The sequence below is a fragment of the Oryctolagus cuniculus genome, chromosome 8 (genome assembly GCF_964237555.1).
Source record: "Oryctolagus cuniculus chromosome 8, mOryCun1.1, whole genome shotgun sequence".
Taxonomy (NCBI): Eukaryota; Metazoa; Chordata; class Mammalia; order Lagomorpha; family Leporidae; genus Oryctolagus; species Oryctolagus cuniculus.
Window position 1 is genome coordinate 58,068,854 of NC_091439.1, and position 20,763 is coordinate 58,089,616.

General features: G+C 40.5%; 1 protein-coding gene across 1 annotated transcript in view; it reads left to right on the forward strand.

The window, feature by feature from the left end:
• Positions 1 to 3,466: 3,466 nt before the first annotated feature.
• The window catches only part of DKK2 (dickkopf WNT signaling pathway inhibitor 2), a 114,916-nt gene continuing 97,619 nt past the window's right edge, over positions 3,467 to 20,763 (forward strand). Inside the window, exon 1 of the mRNA XM_002717198.5 lies at positions 3,467 to 4,379. Within this exon, the coding sequence (XP_002717244.1) occupies positions 4,170 to 4,379 (210 nt within the window). The 5' untranslated portion in view covers positions 3,467 to 4,169. The remainder of the gene's footprint in view (positions 4,380 to 20,763) is intronic.

Genomic DNA, 20,763 nt, shown 5'->3' on the forward strand with positions numbered 1-20,763 from the left:
AATCAGCTTGAAGGTCACATAGCTAGGGTAGCTTTCCAGGTGGGCCTGGGCCCCACCTCGGGAGCAGTTTACCTGATTGGCAGAAGGCAAGGGTAATTGGCAGAAGGGGGGGAAATGTTCCTAGGGCTGCCACCACCTGTCATTAGTCAGGCTAGCTGCATGGGCTAGGCAGGCAAACTCACGGGATCACTCACAGTATCTCAACTGCTATGCCAACTGCCCAACTCCAATATGGAAGAATATTTGTGCAAAGAAGTTTCATGTGAACTTTAAGTATTCATAAAAGTTTGCTTTGGGGGCATGGAGAGTATTGTGTGAGGCTCTGAGGAATCTCTGACTAATGCTTCCTGGAGTGAGGGTTTTCTCGGGCATGAATGCATTGCACTTTACATTTCTTTTCTATTTAGTTGTACACATGAAGATTTTGGCCTATGGATATGGGTAGGATTTTGGTTGGAGGTAAAGGAAAAGGGAATGATGCAGAAACAGATGAAATGTGTGCAATTTTTTTCTTGTCTCATTTGAATTTTTTTCAGCATATGGTTTAGATCTTTATCCTTCAGAGTAAATAGTGGGGCGATTTGTTGCCTACATATCCAGTTGTATTTTCTATTTTCCTTTTTCTTTAAAATATCATTCAAAAAATATCTTAACCAGTAAATTTTCAACTCCGCTTTCTCTGTATCTGTAATGTTTCTTGATTGACACATCAGAATGAGGCAAAAGATATAACCTTTTTGTAAGGTCTAAAGGCTGAATCCCAAGTGTTTATTTATAGAGTCCAGATCAGTTTCCTTGCCTTCCGCTAGTGCCTAAAATGCCTCACCTTTCCTTATAAACTTACAAGTCATTTCTGCTCATGTGTGTGTGTGTACATAATTATGGCATACATATCATTATATATTACCTATATATTATACATGTAAACTTGTAGTGGCAAGGACAATTAACATGAGATTTACTCTCATACATCTTTCTGCATAAAAACCATTGTTGACAATAGGTACAATGTTCTAGAGCAGAACTCTAGATTTCTACAGTTTATCTGTTTATCCAAAACCTTTAAAAATAACTTTTATTGAAAAGAACAGAATTGAAAATTATTTTGTGAGAGAGAAAGAGATAGAGACAGTGAACCCATTCCCCGGTTCCCTCCCTGAATGCCCATAGTGGCATGGACTGGCCAGTCTGAGAGCCCTGAGCGTCAGGAATGCAATCCAAACTTCCACATACACACACAGTTGCTTCCGTGATCATTGCTGCTTTCCAGTTTGCGTATCAGCAGGAAGCTGGAATTTGGAGTAGAGCAAGAATCTGAACTAGGTACTACAGTATGGGACTCAGGGGTCTTAACCCTGGGGCTTAACTGCTCGGCCAAGTATCTGCTTTCTGACTCAAACTTTGTACCTGTTGATATAGCAACTTCCCATTCATTCCTCCCCCAGCCCCATTCTTTAATTCTCTAAGTCTGACTACTTTATATTTTAAGTACTCCACGTAAGTGGAATCATGCATTACTGGCTACCTTATCTTATCCAGCGTGCCGCCTTTAAGGGTCATTCATGTTATTATTCCTCCGCATAATTTGTTATAAGTGCTTGTAAAGCGTATTATGATGAGAAATCTTGAGGGCGGGGGTTGTGGTGGGTTGAGCCACTGCTTGCATCCCATATTGCAGTGCCAGTTTGGGTCCTGGCTACTCTGCTTCTCATTCAGCTCCCTGGTAATGAGACAGGCAAGCAGAGGTGCCCCAAATATCTGAGTTCCTGCCTCCCACATGGGAGATTTGGGTGGAGTTCTTGTCTCCTGCCTTTGGTCTCGCTCAGCCCTAGCTATTGTGGCCATCTGGGGAGTGAACCAGCAGGTGGAAGAAATTTCCTTCTCTCTCTCTCTCTCTCTCTCCGACTCTCAAACTCTATCACTCTTTCGAATCAATCAACCAATCCTTTTTAAAAGTATGAAAATGTCCACCCTAATGCATTACAAAGATAAACTACGTCAGAGGGTCAGAGGATTTGTTGAATTTTAGTTCCTGCCTACTTGCGTATGAAAACAAAACAAAGCAAATCTTTCCCAGAATGAGTAGTTTCAAGACAGTTTTACAGGTAAGAACAGAAAGATGGCAAAACTGGAGCTGTCTCGGACAAACAAGCTCTAAATCCATCCTTAGCGTTGTTTTGGGAAAAATAAAGAGGTCACTAGTGTTTTCATTTAGCAACAAGGTAAATTGCGCTCCTGGACATGCTAGTGTGTCACATGATCAGGTGTGAACGCTGAGGAATCGAAGTCTGAAAATTTCTGAAAGTATGTTGCTGATATCCTCGCCCTGCTGCTGTCCTTATCTAATTCCAAGTCGTGGCTCAACGCATTGACTTCACTACTCCAGGACATGAATGCCTGTGAAGAAAAATAAAAGCGCCTTTCCAGCATTGCCTTGCGTTGCTTTGGAAGTCAGTGCTCTTCTCTCCCGCCCTTCTGCGCCTGCTTTAGCGGCTGTCACTGGCGCCCCCAAGCGCCGCGAGCCCGCGCCACCCAGTTCTTCTTGCAACCGCCTTCCACCTTTGCAGACGGGAGTCGGACCTGGGGAGCCTGCGCGGCTGACAGGAAAGGCTTCCCTTAGAATTCCCTGGGACCAGGAAGCAGGGAGAGCCTAAGAAGGCAGGACCTCAAAGTCTTCACGCCCCCGTTCATTCCAGTATGAGATTTCCTCTTTGCAAAGGGGACAGTTGCCTGGCATGGTAAAGATGCCCAATGGAGCTATGAGGTCCAAGCCCTCGGAGCGCACCCAAGGGCACCTCCTTCCTGGCAATGCTTCGGAGACATAGCCATACCCTAGGTGTGTGGCGGGGCTAGGGGTGGAGAAGGATGAGACGGAAAAGACCCAAACACCTTCCGAGGGTGAGAATCGGCTCGCTCACTTTCCCTTTTTGGCCATCTTTCCCCAAAGCTTCTAGGCGTCCTTAGGTGCACCTACACTGCGCTGCCTTCACGCCCTCGCCGGGAGGCACACGCAGAAAGCAACACTAAGTCACAGATGCTCATTTCTCCAAAGCATATAGCGAGCTTCTCCAGGGCTCCTCACCGAAGTAGGGGCGCAGGACAGATGGGAGGACCAAGGCAGAGCGGCGGCGGTCACACTGGGGCAGTTCGCCCCTATCCAGCTCCACTTTGGTCCTCGGATGCTTGCCAAAGGCCCCTCTACTCCTGGGAGATGTGGGCAGGAACTGGGAGTCCCCCACCTCTGCATTGTTCCTCTGGAGGTGAATCCCATTTTTCCATTCCTTTCGGAGTGGAGGAAGAGTGGGAGGGTGAGCAAGGGAAGAAGCAGGCGGGGGAGCTGGGAAGGAGAGGAGGGGGCGGGAGCGTGGCGGGTGAGAGAAACGTTTTCACTCTTTGTCACTGTTGAATTGGGGGCGGAGGAAAAAACCCACGGAGAGAAGCTATAAAAAGCAAGGAGGGCGGGGGGTGGGGGAGGAGAGAGCAAGAGCCCGCGCCGGGCGCAAGTCCGCTCCCAGGGCATCGCCGCGTCGCCGGCCGCGCACGGCTGCCCCGTGTGAACCAGGGGACAGCGCTTCGCGGCGACTGTGAGAGCGCGCGGTCAGCGCGGCTCGCCTCGCGACTCCAGGGTCGGGTACCGAGGAGGCTCCCGACCCCAATTTGCCGCTCCTGCAACCTTGAAAAAGGAGGACCTGTGTCATGCAAAAGTTGAAAATAAGGGTAGGAAAAGAGAGGAGAGAAAAGTAACTGAGACCGAAGGAGAAGGGACTGGTGCGGATCTCCTGTTCAATTAAGAGGAGCCTAGAGGCGCGGTGATCCGAGCGGGAGTACGGAGGTGCGCAGCGAGGAGCGACGCAAGCGGCGCGATTCGCCGGCTGGGTCTTCTTGCACCTTGGGTCACGCCTCCTTGGCGAGAAGGCGCCTCGCCTTTGATTGCTTCCAGTTACTGCAGAACTTCCTGCCCTGGTGGAGAAGCGGGTCTCGCTCGCTCCTGGCCTGAGGCTTGAGACTGAGTTCCTAAGGTCCTGAATCCCCGCACCAGGAAGGGTTGGGAGAACCAGTGTCTGCCAGCCCTCGCTCCCCAAGCGAGGGGCCCCGTGTTGGGGTCGTCCCTGCCCTAGACTCCGCATCCTCCTGAGCTTTGCGCCTCCCCGGGAACCCCTCGCCCGGAGATGGCCGGCAAGGACTCGTCCCGCTGCCTACTCCTACTGGCCGCGGTGCTGATGGTGGAGAGCTCACAGCTTGGCAACTCGCGGGCCAAACTCAACTCCATCAAGTCCTCTCTGGGCGGGGAGACGCCTGCCCAGGCAGCCAATCGATCTGCGGGCATTTACCAAGGACTGGCTTTCGGCGGCAGTAAGAAGGGCAAAAACCTGGGGCAGGTAGGAAAACCCTCCCAATACACTCCTCAGCCAGGAGAGCTAGGGACCTGCGCTCTTGGGCGCACCCTTTGCCCTGGCGCCCCGCAGCCATGGGAGCACAGCCCCAGGTGGGGCGCGCGCGGCCGCTGGGGAGGGGATCCCTGCAGCTGGGTGTGTGCGGGCAAGGGTGCCTGGGTGGCTGCCGGTCCTGCACTGCACGGAAAGGGCGGGTTAGTGCTGGCTCTCACCTGGGCTTTGGGACACGGGCACGTCTTGAGGGCGAGTGCGTTCCGGTGGCGGAAAGCAGCTAGGACAGTTCTTCCACAAAACGTGAAGATGCGGCCGATGGAGATGTTAACTTCAGCTAACACAGAGTGACTATTGTATCCCAGGGACTGCTCTAAGCGTCTTCCGTGTTCCCACGTTTAATCTCCCCAACGCTCTACACTGGGCGCTTTCCCATTCTGCAAAGAAAGTAACGGAGGCACGCAGAAATTAGTGAGTGGCCCCGGCGAAGGGTCAGTGGCCGAGCGAGATTTCAGTGTGGATAGGGTCGGTCCAGGTCCTGGCGACCGTTATATTTTACTATTTGGAGGGGGATATTTACTCCTTCTCAGGTTTTCCTCTCCCAAGCACATTATCCCTTCAAAGTAGAGACACAGAAAACCACTCCAAGAGACGCGCAGTTCTTACTTCTGTAGAAATGTAAATTAGTCTTCCACTAGGAAGCCAAATAATAAGGTGACAATGACAGTGACAGTATCCTAGGCACAGGTGATACAGCAGGGACGCCTGGGGCGTTTTTGCGAGGCGGAACTTTCCGCAGCCGTCTCTTATTGTCACGCAGGCAGATAGATTGACAGTCGCTTGCAAAGAGTTGCACAAACGCGCACACCGGAGCCAGGAGCGCGCGCTCTGGGCACCTACTGCAGGCTACTCGCCGCGACCAGGAGAGGGGGCTCTGCGGGCAATGGGAATCGCGAAAGCACCACCTTCCGCTCCTTTGGGGGGCAGCCCGAAGCGAAAGCATCCCGCAAGTGTCAGCCGACTATGGCGGCCCGTGCTCCCAGATCCGGAATTCTTTGTGTGTGTCTCTGTGTGCTTTTCTTCAAAGGAGCCTGAGGCTGAGAGTCTGAGGGCTCTGGACGTCTTGCGCCATCCCTGCCCACAGCGCTGGCAACAGGGAGCAGGTTGACAGCGAGGGCCAGTCCGGGAGAGAGCGCGAGGAAGACTCAGGCCCGAGCTCGGCCCCCTACTGCCCTCTCATGGGGACAGTTTTGCTAATTTTGCAGTTCGAGAAAGCTTCCCAGGGCTTTGAAATGTCATCTCATAGGATTGCAAAATCTAATTAGAGGATTTTTTTGAGGTTTTCAAGAAAAATAAACTAACTACATATGCGTGCATTGCACCTCCCGCGGACAGATGCACCTGCCTCTGAGCTTGTGTGACCACTTCACCCTCTTTGCCTGTCCCTAAGAGACGTCCTGACATAGTCTGTAGCAGTGTGGCAAGCAGGCTTTTCGCAGTCCATCATGATACGGGGTAAGGGTAAGCGAGAATGGGCTTTTATAGTAAGACTTTTATTTTTTTTTAATGCTATTGACTTCGAAATCCATGTTATCCACTTAACAGTCTTACTGTGCAGCCTGCCCAGGACACAGGGACCAACCCCATGATCATTCTAGGTTTCATTAGATTCTAATCCATGCTTGACCTGGGAGCTTCTGTAAAGTACTTCTGTATCTGTCACACCACTGGGCACAGACACCTGATGTTCCTCGGTGAGATTATCAGTTACATAAGCCCTGTCACCAGCCATGGCCTTGCAGAGTAGACTGAGGGATATTTCCCAAAGCCTGCTTTATGCTTTGATAGTACACCTGCACATAAACAGGTGCAAGGATGTATATTTATTTTACTACCTCTTCAAATATCTACTGAAGTATGTTTTTTTTAGAGTTTGCAACTCTGCTTGCATCACCTCAAACTGAAGATACATTTATTAAGAGATTAATTGAATTTCTGATATTACCTGTATAATTTAGCAGCTTTATAGTATATGTTTAAATCTATCTAATTAATTATAATACCAGGTCCTTAAGGTTTAACCTTAGGTTTGTGAGAAAAATGCAACATATTGGAGACAACGGTAAAAGAAAATGAAATGTGGGTTGAATGGCAGGAGGACAGCTAGTTAATGAGAGGATTATATTTTGGATATTCTGGCTTCTCACTTGTTTAGCAGTGGATCTAAAATGTGTACTTTTATGAGGAAACAAGTAGTAAAAACATCTCTTTGAAACAAGAAAAGGAACTCTGAATAATTACGGGTTTCTTTATCTTCCTTATTCCGCTAGTTATGTGGTCACTGAAATTCTCAGTATTCTTATTTTCCAAGACAGGATGGAAAATAGAAAGACTACTCAAGATGAAAGCTATCACTTCCTTTTACAGAGAAATTTCTAGAAGTGTAGCTGAGCTGAATTTTTATCCATCACAGTAGAAAAATGCAATTGAAATGATTGGAAGTGAAGTACCAGCTGGTCAAAGTGGCTAAGGATGCAATGTCCTTCAGATGCCTAATGTGTTTGATTTTCCTCTACCTCTTATCTCGATTGAAGATATTAAAATATCCCACCTTTCAGAGACATAGGATAAGAGACTGCAGGATGCAACTTCAAATAGATGCATGAAAAACTTACTTTTTATTGAATAAAAATTTAGTAATTGTCTATTTTAATTTTCAAAATAGAAGTTTAAATAAAATTTTATTGTCATTGCAGAAGCAATTGTTGAAATAATTTAATCATTCATTAATCTACAAAGTGAAATTTAGACTAAACAGGCTCCAAGGTTTTCTCGATTCGACCTAGCCTGATTTCATGTGAAGAGAAACACACTTATTTGTAGGAATTTTACTTGTATTATAGGCAAGGTAGAGTGTTAATAACATCACTCTAGAGAGTGTACTCTTGAATGCTAGGAGAGATTTAGAGGGCCCAGAGAGAGAAAACTGTTCTGGAGGTGTTAACCATTCTGATTCTTAGGTTGGCTTTCAAAGACACAACTATGGCTCAGGATGGAAACTGACATGGAAATTTGAGAGTGGTGATATTCAGTTGTTTGATACAGAATTAACAAAAATTTTTGCTGAGTTATTCACCATAAAGTTTTAATTTGGCTTTATATTTGCAACTATTGCAAATCAGTTTTAAAAGGTGGCCCATGTGTATCTATGGGGTAAATTAAATTGCACGACCGTCACTAATATATATGTATACTTCAGTTCCCAAGGACACTATTTCAAATGTCTGCAATTAAAAGCAATTTTAAACACAACCTTCAACATCCTGTGGATAAATGTATTTCGATTAAGTGTGCCTTTGCTAGCACCTCTCTGGAGTTTGAGGTATCAATTTTCATTTGCCACCTTGAAAACAAATTTAAAAAATCCAGCAATTAAAATAAATTTTTATTTACTATTCACTGTTTCTGTGTAAATGAGAAACATTTAGATTTGTGTTTGTAATTCTTTTTTATTCTTTACTTCTTTGTCATTTTTAGATTAGCAGATTTTAATTTGAATGCAATGCTGTAGTATTTTCAAATTTTTTAAGTGATGGATAGAACATGGCAAATGATTGTATTTTAAAGTAGACAAGCCCCTTGGAAGGTGTCTCTAAAAGGACACTCAAACCTGCTTAGCATCAATGCAGATTCATGGTTTTCTAATATAAGGCGGGTACTTATTTTAGAGGACAGGTTTGGATGTAGTCAGGTTTTATGAAAAGAGTACTTGAAATACAATGAGTCAGAAGCTTGAGGGAGTGGGTTTGAGAGTACTAAAATTTGTAGATTGAATTTTTTTTGTACATAGGAACATCCATGGAAGTGCTCACTGAAATAAATTATATACTTTATTTTCTGCAGGGTATCTTTTATTTTTGAAATTATCCATCACTTTTTATTTATTTATTTATTTTTGGTAAAACCCCAACCCAACCTAACCTTCGAATGAGAGTGAACAATCCGCTATCTTCTCTGGACATTAACTGATGCCTAACATAATCAGGAATGCAAACCATTTTTTGGATGAAGTTTTCCAAATAATTTAAAAGATTTTGAAACAATTTACAAGACAATTCCTTTCCTTTCACTATGAATCATAAAGGATTGACAATTGATATAAGTGAAAGGTTACCTTGTGAATAACAAGATAAGTATTTTAATGATAAGCTAAGTTTGAGCATTCAGCATTTTATTTTCATCCTCGACTAGAGAGCGCAAGAGGACAAGTTTGCTTAAATTCACTGCAGCTGTGACTCTGACCCTGCCATAGTCTTCTTTAAGTCCCCTCTGTACAAACTTTTGCCTCCTCTCGTCCTTCCCAGGATGTCTCAAGCAGTACAGCTTTTAGAGTACATAACGCAAGGGCATTAAAGTGTGATTGGCATGTTCTGTTCTAAGACAATATTGGCGCTTCCTCTTCTTTTTTCTGCACTGTCATTTTGCTGCACATTAAAAATATTTTGTTAAATTTTCTTGGAAATTTACATATATTTGCCATTTTCAGATGCAGGCTGTTCATCCTTTGGCATTGAGGTGACATCAAAATGAATTACAATCTTATTTTTACCCATGACTTCCTGACTCCCAGTTAAGTTGTTTTATTGCATTATACTGCTAGTCACTTGTGATCATCTATAAAAAGGAGATAAACCTGCTTCTTGTTATTTATCTGACCATTGAAAAGATTTATGGGCTACTTATGTCTGTATGAGCCTCTTATTAAGTCATTTAAAAATTCTGAAGCAAAACCCAAAAGGAAATAAGATAAATCATAATTAATAGATTAACTTTTGTGTTGTATATAATTGCTTTAATATTACATAGAAAGATTAAATATGAATGCAAAAAAATAGTATTGCTGTTTAAGGTTAGCTAAGGTCAATTTTCTTTTCCTCATCTTTCTGTTCTTGCCAGGAACAAGGGGAGAATGTCATATTTTTCTCTTAGTTTTGGTTATATTAGGACAGATATAAACTGCTCTCACTAACAAAGAGATGAATTGATACAAAATTTGGAGGAATTTTTTTTAATAGGAACAGGTCTCTACAGGAAGTCACCATCCAATTATTTAAAATAGGGGCTTCCCAATGTGTCTCTCGTGTTTGTAACTTTGTTTTTTTGCCAACTTTGGGTTCAAACTAGTGGCGGAGAGGCCATGAATAACACCAACTTTGGTACATAAAACAACTATAATGTAAAAATTTCATAGCCATACATTTACTGTCGCTACTCTGTCTAAAATAAATATAAAATTAGTGAGCAAATAAGTACATTAAATGGCAAAATTAATCAAAACATCACAATAGAAGGAAGAAAATTCTCAAAATGGAATATCTGTCCAAATCTTTCCTAAGAGATATTTAGCTCTCCATGTTATACTTTATCATGTAGAATAAGAATGTTCTTTCTTCTGGGGACTGGGAGATTTGAGTGATTATCATATTTCCTTAAACTGGCTTGCAAGGAGTTATGGCATCTTTGAATTACAGTAAGAGCTACCATTGTTTGTGATTATTCATCCTCTGCCAGAGCACAACTCCTAAAGCTCCAATTGCATTAACTCTTTATCCTTGAGGCAGCCTTGTGAAGCAAGTCTTAATGTAACCCTCATAGTTTGTAAATGATGGAATAGTTTCTAAATGACAAAAAATTTCACAAGAGAGATTATACAATTTGTACAAGTTATGCTGCAGTTAAGTGGAGAAAGCTAATTTCCAAATCTTAGCAATCTAAGGTTTAGCTCTGTATACTGAACCACTAGGCTATGCTGTTACCATTTGCTAAATTTATCCTGGATTAAAGGGGAATGTGGGCTCTTTTTTACTCTTTTGTATTTTCTAATACTCTGAGTGTAACCCTAGTTTCATTAAATCCACATAAAAGCCCAAACCCTCTATTGCTGCCAACTGCTACTCTGAGCATCCCAAAGTATGTCCGTACTCTGTGGATGCAAAAGCAAGCATCCTGTACAGCCCTTTTGTCTCTGCTTCTCCTTGCTTCCCTACCATGGGACCAAGGGAAGCACAGACTCTCCTCTTTTTTTCTACTCTTTCTCTTTAAATAATAGTATTGGCCCAAGCAGAAGGGGATGTTGGATGAACCCTATCTCCTCCTCTTCTCATGCAAACCACCACACAATATCATGTAACCATCCCCCTGGAGCTGAGTGTACCAATACAGCAGTGAGGCAAAGGCATCTCAATGGCTCCTCCACAATGGTTTCAGGTTGGTTCTCCTGGCATCACTTGTACCCTGAAAAGATGGTGAAAACTGTGTAGGTTTTGAATTTATTACTTTAGGGTTCCCTTTATCTTTGACACCTCCTATCTTCTTTTCAAAGAATCAGATGATCTGCTTCAGGTTGTAGCTGTATAGTTTCTGGTCATGCTCCAAATTCCCGCACACCATTGACTAACTTAATGTCTTTCTCCAGTCCTTTTGCTTTACTTTTTAATCTGTATAATGGGGTTAGCAACAACAACAGCAACCATAATAGTAACAACATCTGACTTTTTGGGTGACAGTGAGATCACATGGAATGACACTTATAAAAAGATAGAACAAATAGAACAGTGCACTGAATTATCATGCTGACATCATTGTTACAGTTGCTATTATAGAAATAAAGACAATCAAGTGCTGATGCATCAGATGAGAAGTGACTGCTTAATCTCCCCCACCAAATGGGATGCTGTGACTAAATTAATGCAAAGTCCATGAAAAAAACAAATGAACTCAATTATGCTAAGGTTAAGAATTGTAAAACCAAACAAGGCAAAATAACCTTACACACATACATGCTGTCACATTTCTCATTTTGAATGTTAACATTAGAAGGATGACAAGTCAGTGTTGTATAGAATAAATCTAGCACTTAAATGAGAAAATAATGAAATCATGGAAAGTACAGAGAAACAAGGTTAGCAGACATTAAAACAAAATCACAATAAACGAAGGCAGTAGGAACCCAATAACTGAACAACCTGGTATAGCCTGCTGCCAACAACATTAATTTGATACTCTCCAGAGTAAGATTGCCCCTGTGAATGTAAGACTTGACACTTTTTGCACACTGTCTGGGCCTACATGGCTTGCTGGGAATTTGGAAGGCCAAATCTTTGATGGTCAGCTGTCTTGTCTGTCTTTCTTTCTTTCTTTCTTTCTTTCTTTCTTTCTTTCTTTCTTTCCAGGCAGAGTTAGACAGTGAAAGAGAGAGACAGAGAGAAAGGTCTTCCTTCCATTGGTTCACTCCCCAAATGGCCACTAAGGCCGGCGCGCTGTGCCAATCCGAAGCCAGAAGCCAGGTGCTTTCTCCTGGTCTCCCATGAGGGTGCAGGGCCCAAGCACTTGGGCCATCCTCTACTGCCCACTTGGGCCACAGCAGAGAGCTTGACTGGAAGAGGAGCAACTGGGACAGAACCGGCGCCTCAACCAGGACTAGAACCCGGAGTACCGGCACCGCAGGCGGAGGATTAGCCAAGTAAGCTGTGGCGCTGGGCTAGCTGTCTTTTCTAGGAGGACTCAGAAATTGGGAGCTGATTATTTCTATTCAGTTCTCTTTACTTTTGTATTTTATTTATTTTGAGTAATTTTTTGTGATTCCAGTAAATTGGAAATATTTCAATATAATATTTAATAAATACTTTAATATTAAATTAGGACTGAAATCAATCTTATAGAAGCATGTGATAAATGTCTTTTAATATATTAAAAACTATTTGCCATCAGTCTTTCTATCTGGTAATAGACCAAAAAAACCTCATCCAAATGGCAGGGCAAAGGGAAAAATTACTTAAAATCACCTGAAATTATAGTCAAATTGAAATAATGGTTTTCATTTGCTCATTCTAACTTCACTTCATCTTAACCCTTTGGAAATTTTCTTAGCAGGCATTGTGTTCATCTCTTGCAGTACAAATTCTTTTCTCCAGAAATCATTCCCTGTACTCTACAGGCTGTTGTATATTCATGATACCCATTTTATTCCTTTGATTCTCAAATACTGTGTGATTTTTGTTTTCTTCTCTTGCTCATTTTTTTTTTCCTTCACTGATTCCTCCTCAACCATCCCTAACGTCATGGGTGTTTACTCAGTCTCTCTCCACAGGCTCCTTTATTTCTTGTGTACTTCTCTGCTTGACAGATAATTTTCCTTCTTTGGAATCATTTGCCATGTATGCAGAAATTTATCTTTTGCTTGATAAACCCCTGAGCCCAATCTCTTGCTCAACTGTGTTTGAAATCCTATCAGAAACAAGAATAAAATTCTTCCGTGGCAAAATTACGATTTTTTGAAAAATCTAACTTCAAATGGTCAAAAGTCCAGTCCAAAAGTTTTCTCAAAGCTATTAATAAAGCTTGTAGACTAATGCAGGCTATAAGAATCAAGTACGATTGTCCAAAAGTCTTCCTATGCTCTGTTCTGTTTCATTACTCACTGGTGATGAATGAAAGATTTGTAGGTTTCTATTTCTATTCTACATTTTGTATTTTTAAAACCATATGTAATTGAATTCTTGAGGTCTAAAGGGCTTTTGATTTTTTTTCTCTGATAGACTTTTAAAGAGGTTTGTCTGATGAGAATGTGCTTATAAAATATTACATATTATAATACGTATATACATATGTTAAACAATGTATAGTACTAACATTTATAGCTTGAGTTATGTACCAAAGAGTATATTTTTTGCTAAGTAATCACTTGTTAATTTTCATGTGAGAAAAACCTCTTAGAATTTACTTTCAATTTGATGGACTCTTAAGAAATAATTGAATACTTAATCACCAAATAAGAGAATTCATCAAATATGTTTAACCGTTGTTACTCAAGATGGCAAGATTTATAAAACAGACTGAAAGTGTTTTTTCATCTAATGTTTAAGAAGTTGTATAACAAATTAAAATAGGCATAGCTAGACCTAAGAGACATATTAGAAACCACCTACTGTGACTTCCTCATTTTGCCCAGGATGGAGCCAGACTGGAAGATATTTGTGATCTGCCCACCATACTGCAAATAGTGATTGTGACAAAGGAATTTTCATTGGATCTTGGTTCCTCTGAGTTCTAATACAAGCCTTTAAAAAATGAAAAGCAATGCCCTTTGTAAAATCTATACTAACAAAGCTTTGTGAAAGAATTGAATTCACTTGTTTTGCAGGGAATTAAAGCTGGTGGGAGACAGATTATATGTAGAGCTTCCTTTCGCTTCAATCTGCATATGTTAAAATGCATTATCAAAGATTACAATGTCATGATGACAACTGTGTCAGTAGGTTTTAAACAAAATTAATGAAAGGAAGAGGCTTGGACTGTTCTGTCCTTGCCCCTTTTTCCTGTTCTGCTATCTTCGCCTTGCTGCAGGGTGTGTACTAGAAAGGCAGGGGCAACAAACAAAGGGAAGAAAACAGGGTGTGCCGTGGAGACCACTGGTCACTTGACCTTCGTCCAAGCATCATCTAGGCTGAAGGCCAATGGCTTTAAACATTTTCTGACAGAGAGAAATGCTGCGATCAGTATATTTCCTACAAACTCACTCCCGGAAAAGAAACAAAAAAGGATTTCCAAAATAAATACTTAGGATGGGTAATGCAGAATGATGTTTTTACATTTTAGTTTTTTCCATTTTTTTCTGTCCTATATTATTCTATTGTTTTACACATGCACATACATGCCCACACATATTAATACCAGTCACTAAATTGATTGATCAAATTCTGCAGTTAGAAAACCACCAACCCTTGAGATACTACCCGGCTTGGGCAGTCAACTCAGGATACACTACTTGGAGATCAGAACTATTTCAGGGGCCGGTGTGGTGGCGCAGCAGATTAAAGCCCTGACCTTAAATGCTGGCATCCCATTTGGGCGCCTGTTCTATTCCCGGCTGCTCCTCTTCGGATTCAGCTCTCTTCTGTGGCCTGGGAAAGCAGTAGAAGATGGCCCAAGTCTTTGGGCCCCTGCAACCACGTGGGAGACCCAGAAGAAGCTCCTGGCTCCTGGCTTCGGATCAGCTCAGCTCCGGCCGTTGCGACCATCTGGGGAGTGAGCCAGCAGATGGAAGACCTCTCTCTCTACTTCTCTCTATAACTCTGTCTTTCAAATAAATAAAATAAATCTTAAAAAAAAAAAAGAAATATTTCAGGATAGTCTTGGAATTGGCAGCAGAGGGATATTAGAGAGAGACAAGCGGCGTACATGGAGAGTAGCTTCCATCTTAGACCTCTTCCATTTCCCGTATCAACTGCCTCTGGCTGGAGAGTGATGGATCTCTTCACATAGGGATGGGCTTAACCTTTTCGCTTCTTCTCTCTTCTTCCCACAGTACAAGAGCAATAACTATAGGGGAATTTGATATGCTGATGTTTCAGGCATAAACATCTCATAATTGTGTTGTTTTCTTTGGGCATATGCCTTGAACATCATCATACTTTTTTCCTAAGAATATGCTCTTGAAGATGGTTACAATTTGTACATGGTCCAGCAGTACAGATTCAGGCCACTTGGTTAGCCTATTTTTAAAAAATATGCTGGGCACTGAACAAATAATTTAACACCTTTAAGCTTTGTTTCTCTCCATAGTAAAATGGTGGTCAGAGTAGTGGTGTCTTTTCCTGTCTCTACAAGCCATAAAATATTGCCGATTTGCATCAACATTATTATAGATTGTTTAATGAGAAACAAATTTCAGATCTGCCCATCCTCAATTTATGGAGGGAAAATCTGAATTAGATAGTTAGAATCAACCCAAGAGCAATATATGGTTACTGAATATAAATTCAGTTTCCATTTTGATAGATTACCTCCTGTATTTTTTTAAATGGGCACATAGATTGGAAGTGAAGGTGTTTTCTAGTTTGTCCCCTGCCCCATTTCTGTCCATTCAGTTGGGTTTCCTAAAAATCTCAGTATCAGTAGTAGTACCTTGACATTTCAACACTTGTTTTCTAATTTTTGCAGGCTACAAACAGCTCTTTTGTCTACTTTCAGTAGAGCATTATACCTTTTTTCCCCTTTCATGTCTGGATTGTTCTACTATTTTTATAGTTTTAAAATGTCTTGGAAAGGTGTGATAAAAATCTCATTATTAGAAATCAGTGTATTCTTAAGATTCTGAAAGTACATTTGAAGATTCTATTTTGGACACTTTAAAGGTTACATGGTTCAGAATGGATCAAGATCAGAGAAGTAAGCAATTGTGAAGACAAGTTGTATTGGTGAGAAACAACACAGTCTGGGACAGAGGAAATGTATTCTGTCAAACATTTTTTCCAACAGGAATGTAGGTATTTTTCAAAGCTTTTGAAAACACATCATTACGTTGCTAAGCGGGCATTTCCTATTGAACAATTTAATAAATCTGATTATCATGTTACATGAGATTCTTATCTCTGAGTGGTAAAAACAGTGAACAAACATAAGAAAAAACTGAGTAAAAATTGTATCCTGAGAACCGATGAGGGTTTTTTTTTGGTTATTATTAATAGCTTAGTTTTAGGGCCATTTTAGGATTGGAGAAAAACAGCCCAGTTACAGAGCTTTCACAAATCTCCTTTCCTCCTACCTCCCTGTGATTTCTTGTGTTATTTACAATTTGTTAGTGTGGCACATTTGTTGCAATTGATGGACCAATATTAATATATTATTATTAACCGAAGTCTCAGTTTACATTAGTGTTCCTCTTTGTATGTTACTTTCTACAGGTTTTGAAAATATATAATGATACATATTCACCATTACGGTATCATTCACTGCCCTGAAATCCTCTATCTTTCACCTGTTTAAGCCTTCCTCTTCTCCTAATACTTGGTAACCATTGATGTTTTTACTGTCTTTGTCTTTTTCACAGTGTCACATAGTTGGAATCATATAGTATGTTACATTTTCAGAATGACTTCTTTCACTTCGAAGTATGCATTGAGGGTTTCACTGTGAACTACAGTGGCAAAAGTAAGCAAAGGATGGTAGGTTTTTAAATTTTGTGATTAGATCTCCAGAAACAGTCTATATATTCATCTTCCTTGGGATTACACTCACTTGGACATTTGACAGGCAACTCATAACGAACATGTTCAAAACAAAATACATGATTTATTTGTCTCAAACTTGGTTCGCTTCTTAGATTCCATATAAAGATTGTTAGCATCATTATTTAACCATTTGTACAATTTAGAAACATTATGTTCTCCCTAATCTCCATCTCTCCTCCAAAGCAGTTATTCTCTAAATTTACAGGATTCTACTTCTCCATTGGTATCTATACCATTTGCTGCTTTATTGCCATCCCAGGGGCCTTGACTCACACAGCACCATTATTATTTCTCAGTAGACTATTATAATATTGTAATAGCCTTGTACTTCTCCAAAATATTTTCCAGATTATTTCTAAAGTAAGATTTCTAAAGCAAAATCTCATTAGTCCATTCTCCATCTATGTCCATTTCTAGAGCATGTTTTCCATGTTTCTCACTACGGCACACGGTATTACCGTTTATCTTGTTTCTACCTACTTTATATCTCAAGCCACACAGCTCATGAATGGTAGAGCAGGGATTTAAAGCCAAGGAGTCTTACTTCCACACTTAAGCACTGTGCCATGCTGCCTCATATATGTTGGAGGCAGAAGAACCCAGCTAAAAACCTCTGATGAATTCATTTCAGAATTCAGATGGGATTCCAATTTTTGAGGTAAGTGAGTCAGCTTGCTAATTGCTAACTTAGTCCTTAGGTGTATTCGATGTTGTGATCACAGTCAACAAATGTTTACTATGTGTAGAAGCCTTGATGGGTCCTTGGTGCGTGTAAAACAAATGTAGTGTTCTTGAGGGATCAATTTGCAATTGATGGTAGAAAGAGGTCATGCTTCTATTTCCAATACAATTTTACAGCTGGAAAAATTGATGAGTTTTTCATTTTCTTAAATATAACTAAGGGATAAACACTTGCAGTTCATCTCTTAAGTTATCTAACTAGCTTCAGTTATATTAAGAATGGAAACATTCTGATTCATGCTGTAAGCAAAGCATAAATAACACCAAAGTCTAGATCAATCTCCATGCAAAACCTTTTTTTTTTTTTTAATCAGAAGTATAGTCAAGTTATTTCAGTCATTCTACAAGGTGACCCTCTGGATCCTTTGGTGACACTTGGGATGAATTCTAAGAGTAAACTGTTTTCATGAACAGTCACAAAAAGTTCTTATTGTGCTGGACTTTATGCTGAAAATGTAAAGTAGTGATTTCTGCCTTTTATTGTTCCAATATTTTAGAAGGAAATAAAGTTTGATTTTTTTCCATCGTAAATACCTCGCAGTTCCCCAAGGAAGTCTGATTCTAATTTTATAATTTACAAAGTACTAAAGAAATATTAGTGGGAAGTGGCAGGCTTACAAGGAATCAGAAATATGGGGAGAAATAACAAATATAGAGTGTAGGAATCAGTGGTGACCTCAGCGAGGACTGGCTGTCAATTGAAGTGGACACAGTCTTACTACAGAGAGGGTGGAGGGAAGGAATGTATATTGAATAATGTCAAGGAATTTGATAAATAAAAGTGAAAGCTTAAAAAGTTGTCATGGATTTTTTAAACATGCCTTTTTAAACATTGTTTTTCTATATTAGTCACCACAGAAAACTCAGTCCTTTGCTATTTTCCTATAAATCTTTCTTTCGAAACTAACTTCAGAAGTAGTTATATATTTATATTTCCTAATCTATAGTTTTATGACCATAAGCATTGTGTTGTTTGCATAAAGCAAATGCCCCACCCCTCCCAGAAGGTGAGGATGTGAAAGAAATGTGATGGTGCTTCTGGAAACAATTCCAGAAAATTCCAAAAAAAAAAAAAATGTGCTGAGTCAATGAATCAGTATTTTGATTGCAACTGTGTACTTTTTTATTAATTACTTTAAGGGGACAAGCCCTCAGTTGGGTTGATAGATTCTTAGTATTATCTTATAATCATGTCTTCTTCATTAGAGGGACCTGATCAGAATTTATGTAATACTGTTGCTATTCTAGAGAAAATCATGCGTTCCAGAAGCAGTTAATAAGTGTAGGCCAACAGTATGTTCCCCACCCCAAATCCACTCTTTTCCTGAAAGAGAAGTCAGAGACAAATCATGTCCAGCCAACTCCCTAGAGTCCATTCTAGTGACACACTTTTCTTCATATGTGCCTTGTTAATTAAAATATGTGCACTGAGACAAAAAATAGGTCTCTCAAAAGTTATTCTTTTTAAATGCAAACATATTCTACTACATTTTCAGAGAAAAAGGCTAAACTTCTTAACTCAGTATAAATGTTTTCTCCTTGGTCAAATTATTACAATGTTTCCAGAATCTTTAGAAATCCTCGTAAATTTCCTTGCTTGCCTATTTGCCCTGCTGCTATCTTCCCAACATTCTTCAGAAGGAAATGGCTTTTTAACAAGAAAAATTCTCTTGAAATTACATTTTCAAGGGGGTCCTAGCCACAGCAGCTGCAAGGCATTGTAATTGAAGCCTAGTCTCTGTTGGTTCTCATTGTTAAGTGCACAAATGACCAGCTCTGAAGTCTTGTGCCACAGCCACCTACTGATTGATTACAAATTGGATTGGCATGTGTATTATGAATTTTCTTGTTAGAAAACATAAGCTTTCGACACAAAAGAGCAACTAGATTTGATTATTTGGGACATGCAAAATTAAGTAATATCTAAAAATATGAGCCCGGGTCTTGGGAACCATCAAAGAACAATAATGTAACAACCTCACCACTCTGTTTTGAAAAATATCCACTGTGGGAGAGTTAGGAACTATCTAGAAAAGATGCTCTGATGATGGGACCAGGGTGTTATGGATTTTCAAGACCTACTTAAAATACCTTAGGAAATCAAGGGAAGGCAGCCAATGCAATGTACAAATGATTGATTCATATCCACCCTATCAGAATTAAGAATTGAACACTCAGATGAGTGCCAATAGAAGTCATCACAGAGGGACTTAATGTTTGGTTGTGAAGGAATTAGATTTTGTGGTTAGGATGCAGATGGAAAGACAAAGAACGTAACTGACAGCTACTTGTGATTTATCATAAACAAAATCCAGTTAGATAAATAGGCTGACTTCCAAATCACAGTTATTGCTTATCAGTAAATAATGCAGTTTGATATTCAGTGGGATTTCATGATATTCTTGCAGTATACTCTCAGCAGTTTCCTGCCTCCAGAGTTAATGTGGTTGGAGTACATGATGTCTTCCTTCCAGAAGAGAGGGAAAACTATGTGTTGAGCACCTGATTTATGCCAGGAGTTTTGTTATCTCAATTTTCTCCATACCCTATGAACTTCTGTGATATACAGAGCACTAAATATGTATTTGAGGGAGGCAGTCATACAGGAAAGAACCTAGTCACTCACAAACAAGCTTAATACTTGACATATGTGGTCCCATGGGGCTCAGCTTCAAGTTCAGTTATTTGATTACATTTTCTAATATGAGAGAATTTGGCATTGATGAGTTAAATGGAGTGACACCACTCAAGTTTTGTTTTTGTGAAAGTGAATGAGATTGTTTTCCCCATATGAGGCTTTGTTTTGATTTGTTTTAGAGGGTCCCACAACTCTATAGAACTATGCCTGTATATTCTGCAAACACTATTGAAGTTCTTGTATTGTTGTCTCCAAAGAGGAATCCAAGATTATTGTAATTTTCTTTTATCTTCAAGGGGAGTAGGTTAAAAGCAAAAGCAAACCACTACTGACAAAAACCAACATTTAAAGACCTGATAAGTACTAATGAATAGTTAAACATGGTCATCAGGATAGTTTGTGACAAATACAGCTTCTGCAATTACAAATAAGTAGTAGTTTGTACTTTTCTGGATATCAATTTTAGTGGAGGAAAAAAGGTAGTTAATGCTATTGGTTCAGTGGAGTCTGGATCATCCACCATATTTTCTCTGACCAGATTTTCATTGATTAGAAAGCCAAGGCATATACCAAAATGTCTCATTGTATTTTAGAAAGGCTTGGAAGGCAGATACTCCTTTGTTGGTCTGATTGTTGCAAACCCAGCGTTAGGAACATAGAGCATTTTGGGAATGTGCACATGCTTAACACCTGCAATTTTCTATGAGTTGTAGTCATACTTCATCAGTCACCAGAATGAAAAGCCAAATGCCGATCTGAAGGAGGACTTCTGAGGCAATTCTTCTGGAGCTAGCAATATACCCTACTTGTCATCTCTCAGACATAAGCCTTTAATCCCCTCTTCCTAAAATTGTTTATTTTAAAATGTGAGAAAGTTTAAGGATGTCACAGCTGAGCTGTGAGCTTTCTCTTTAAAGAATCCCATCCT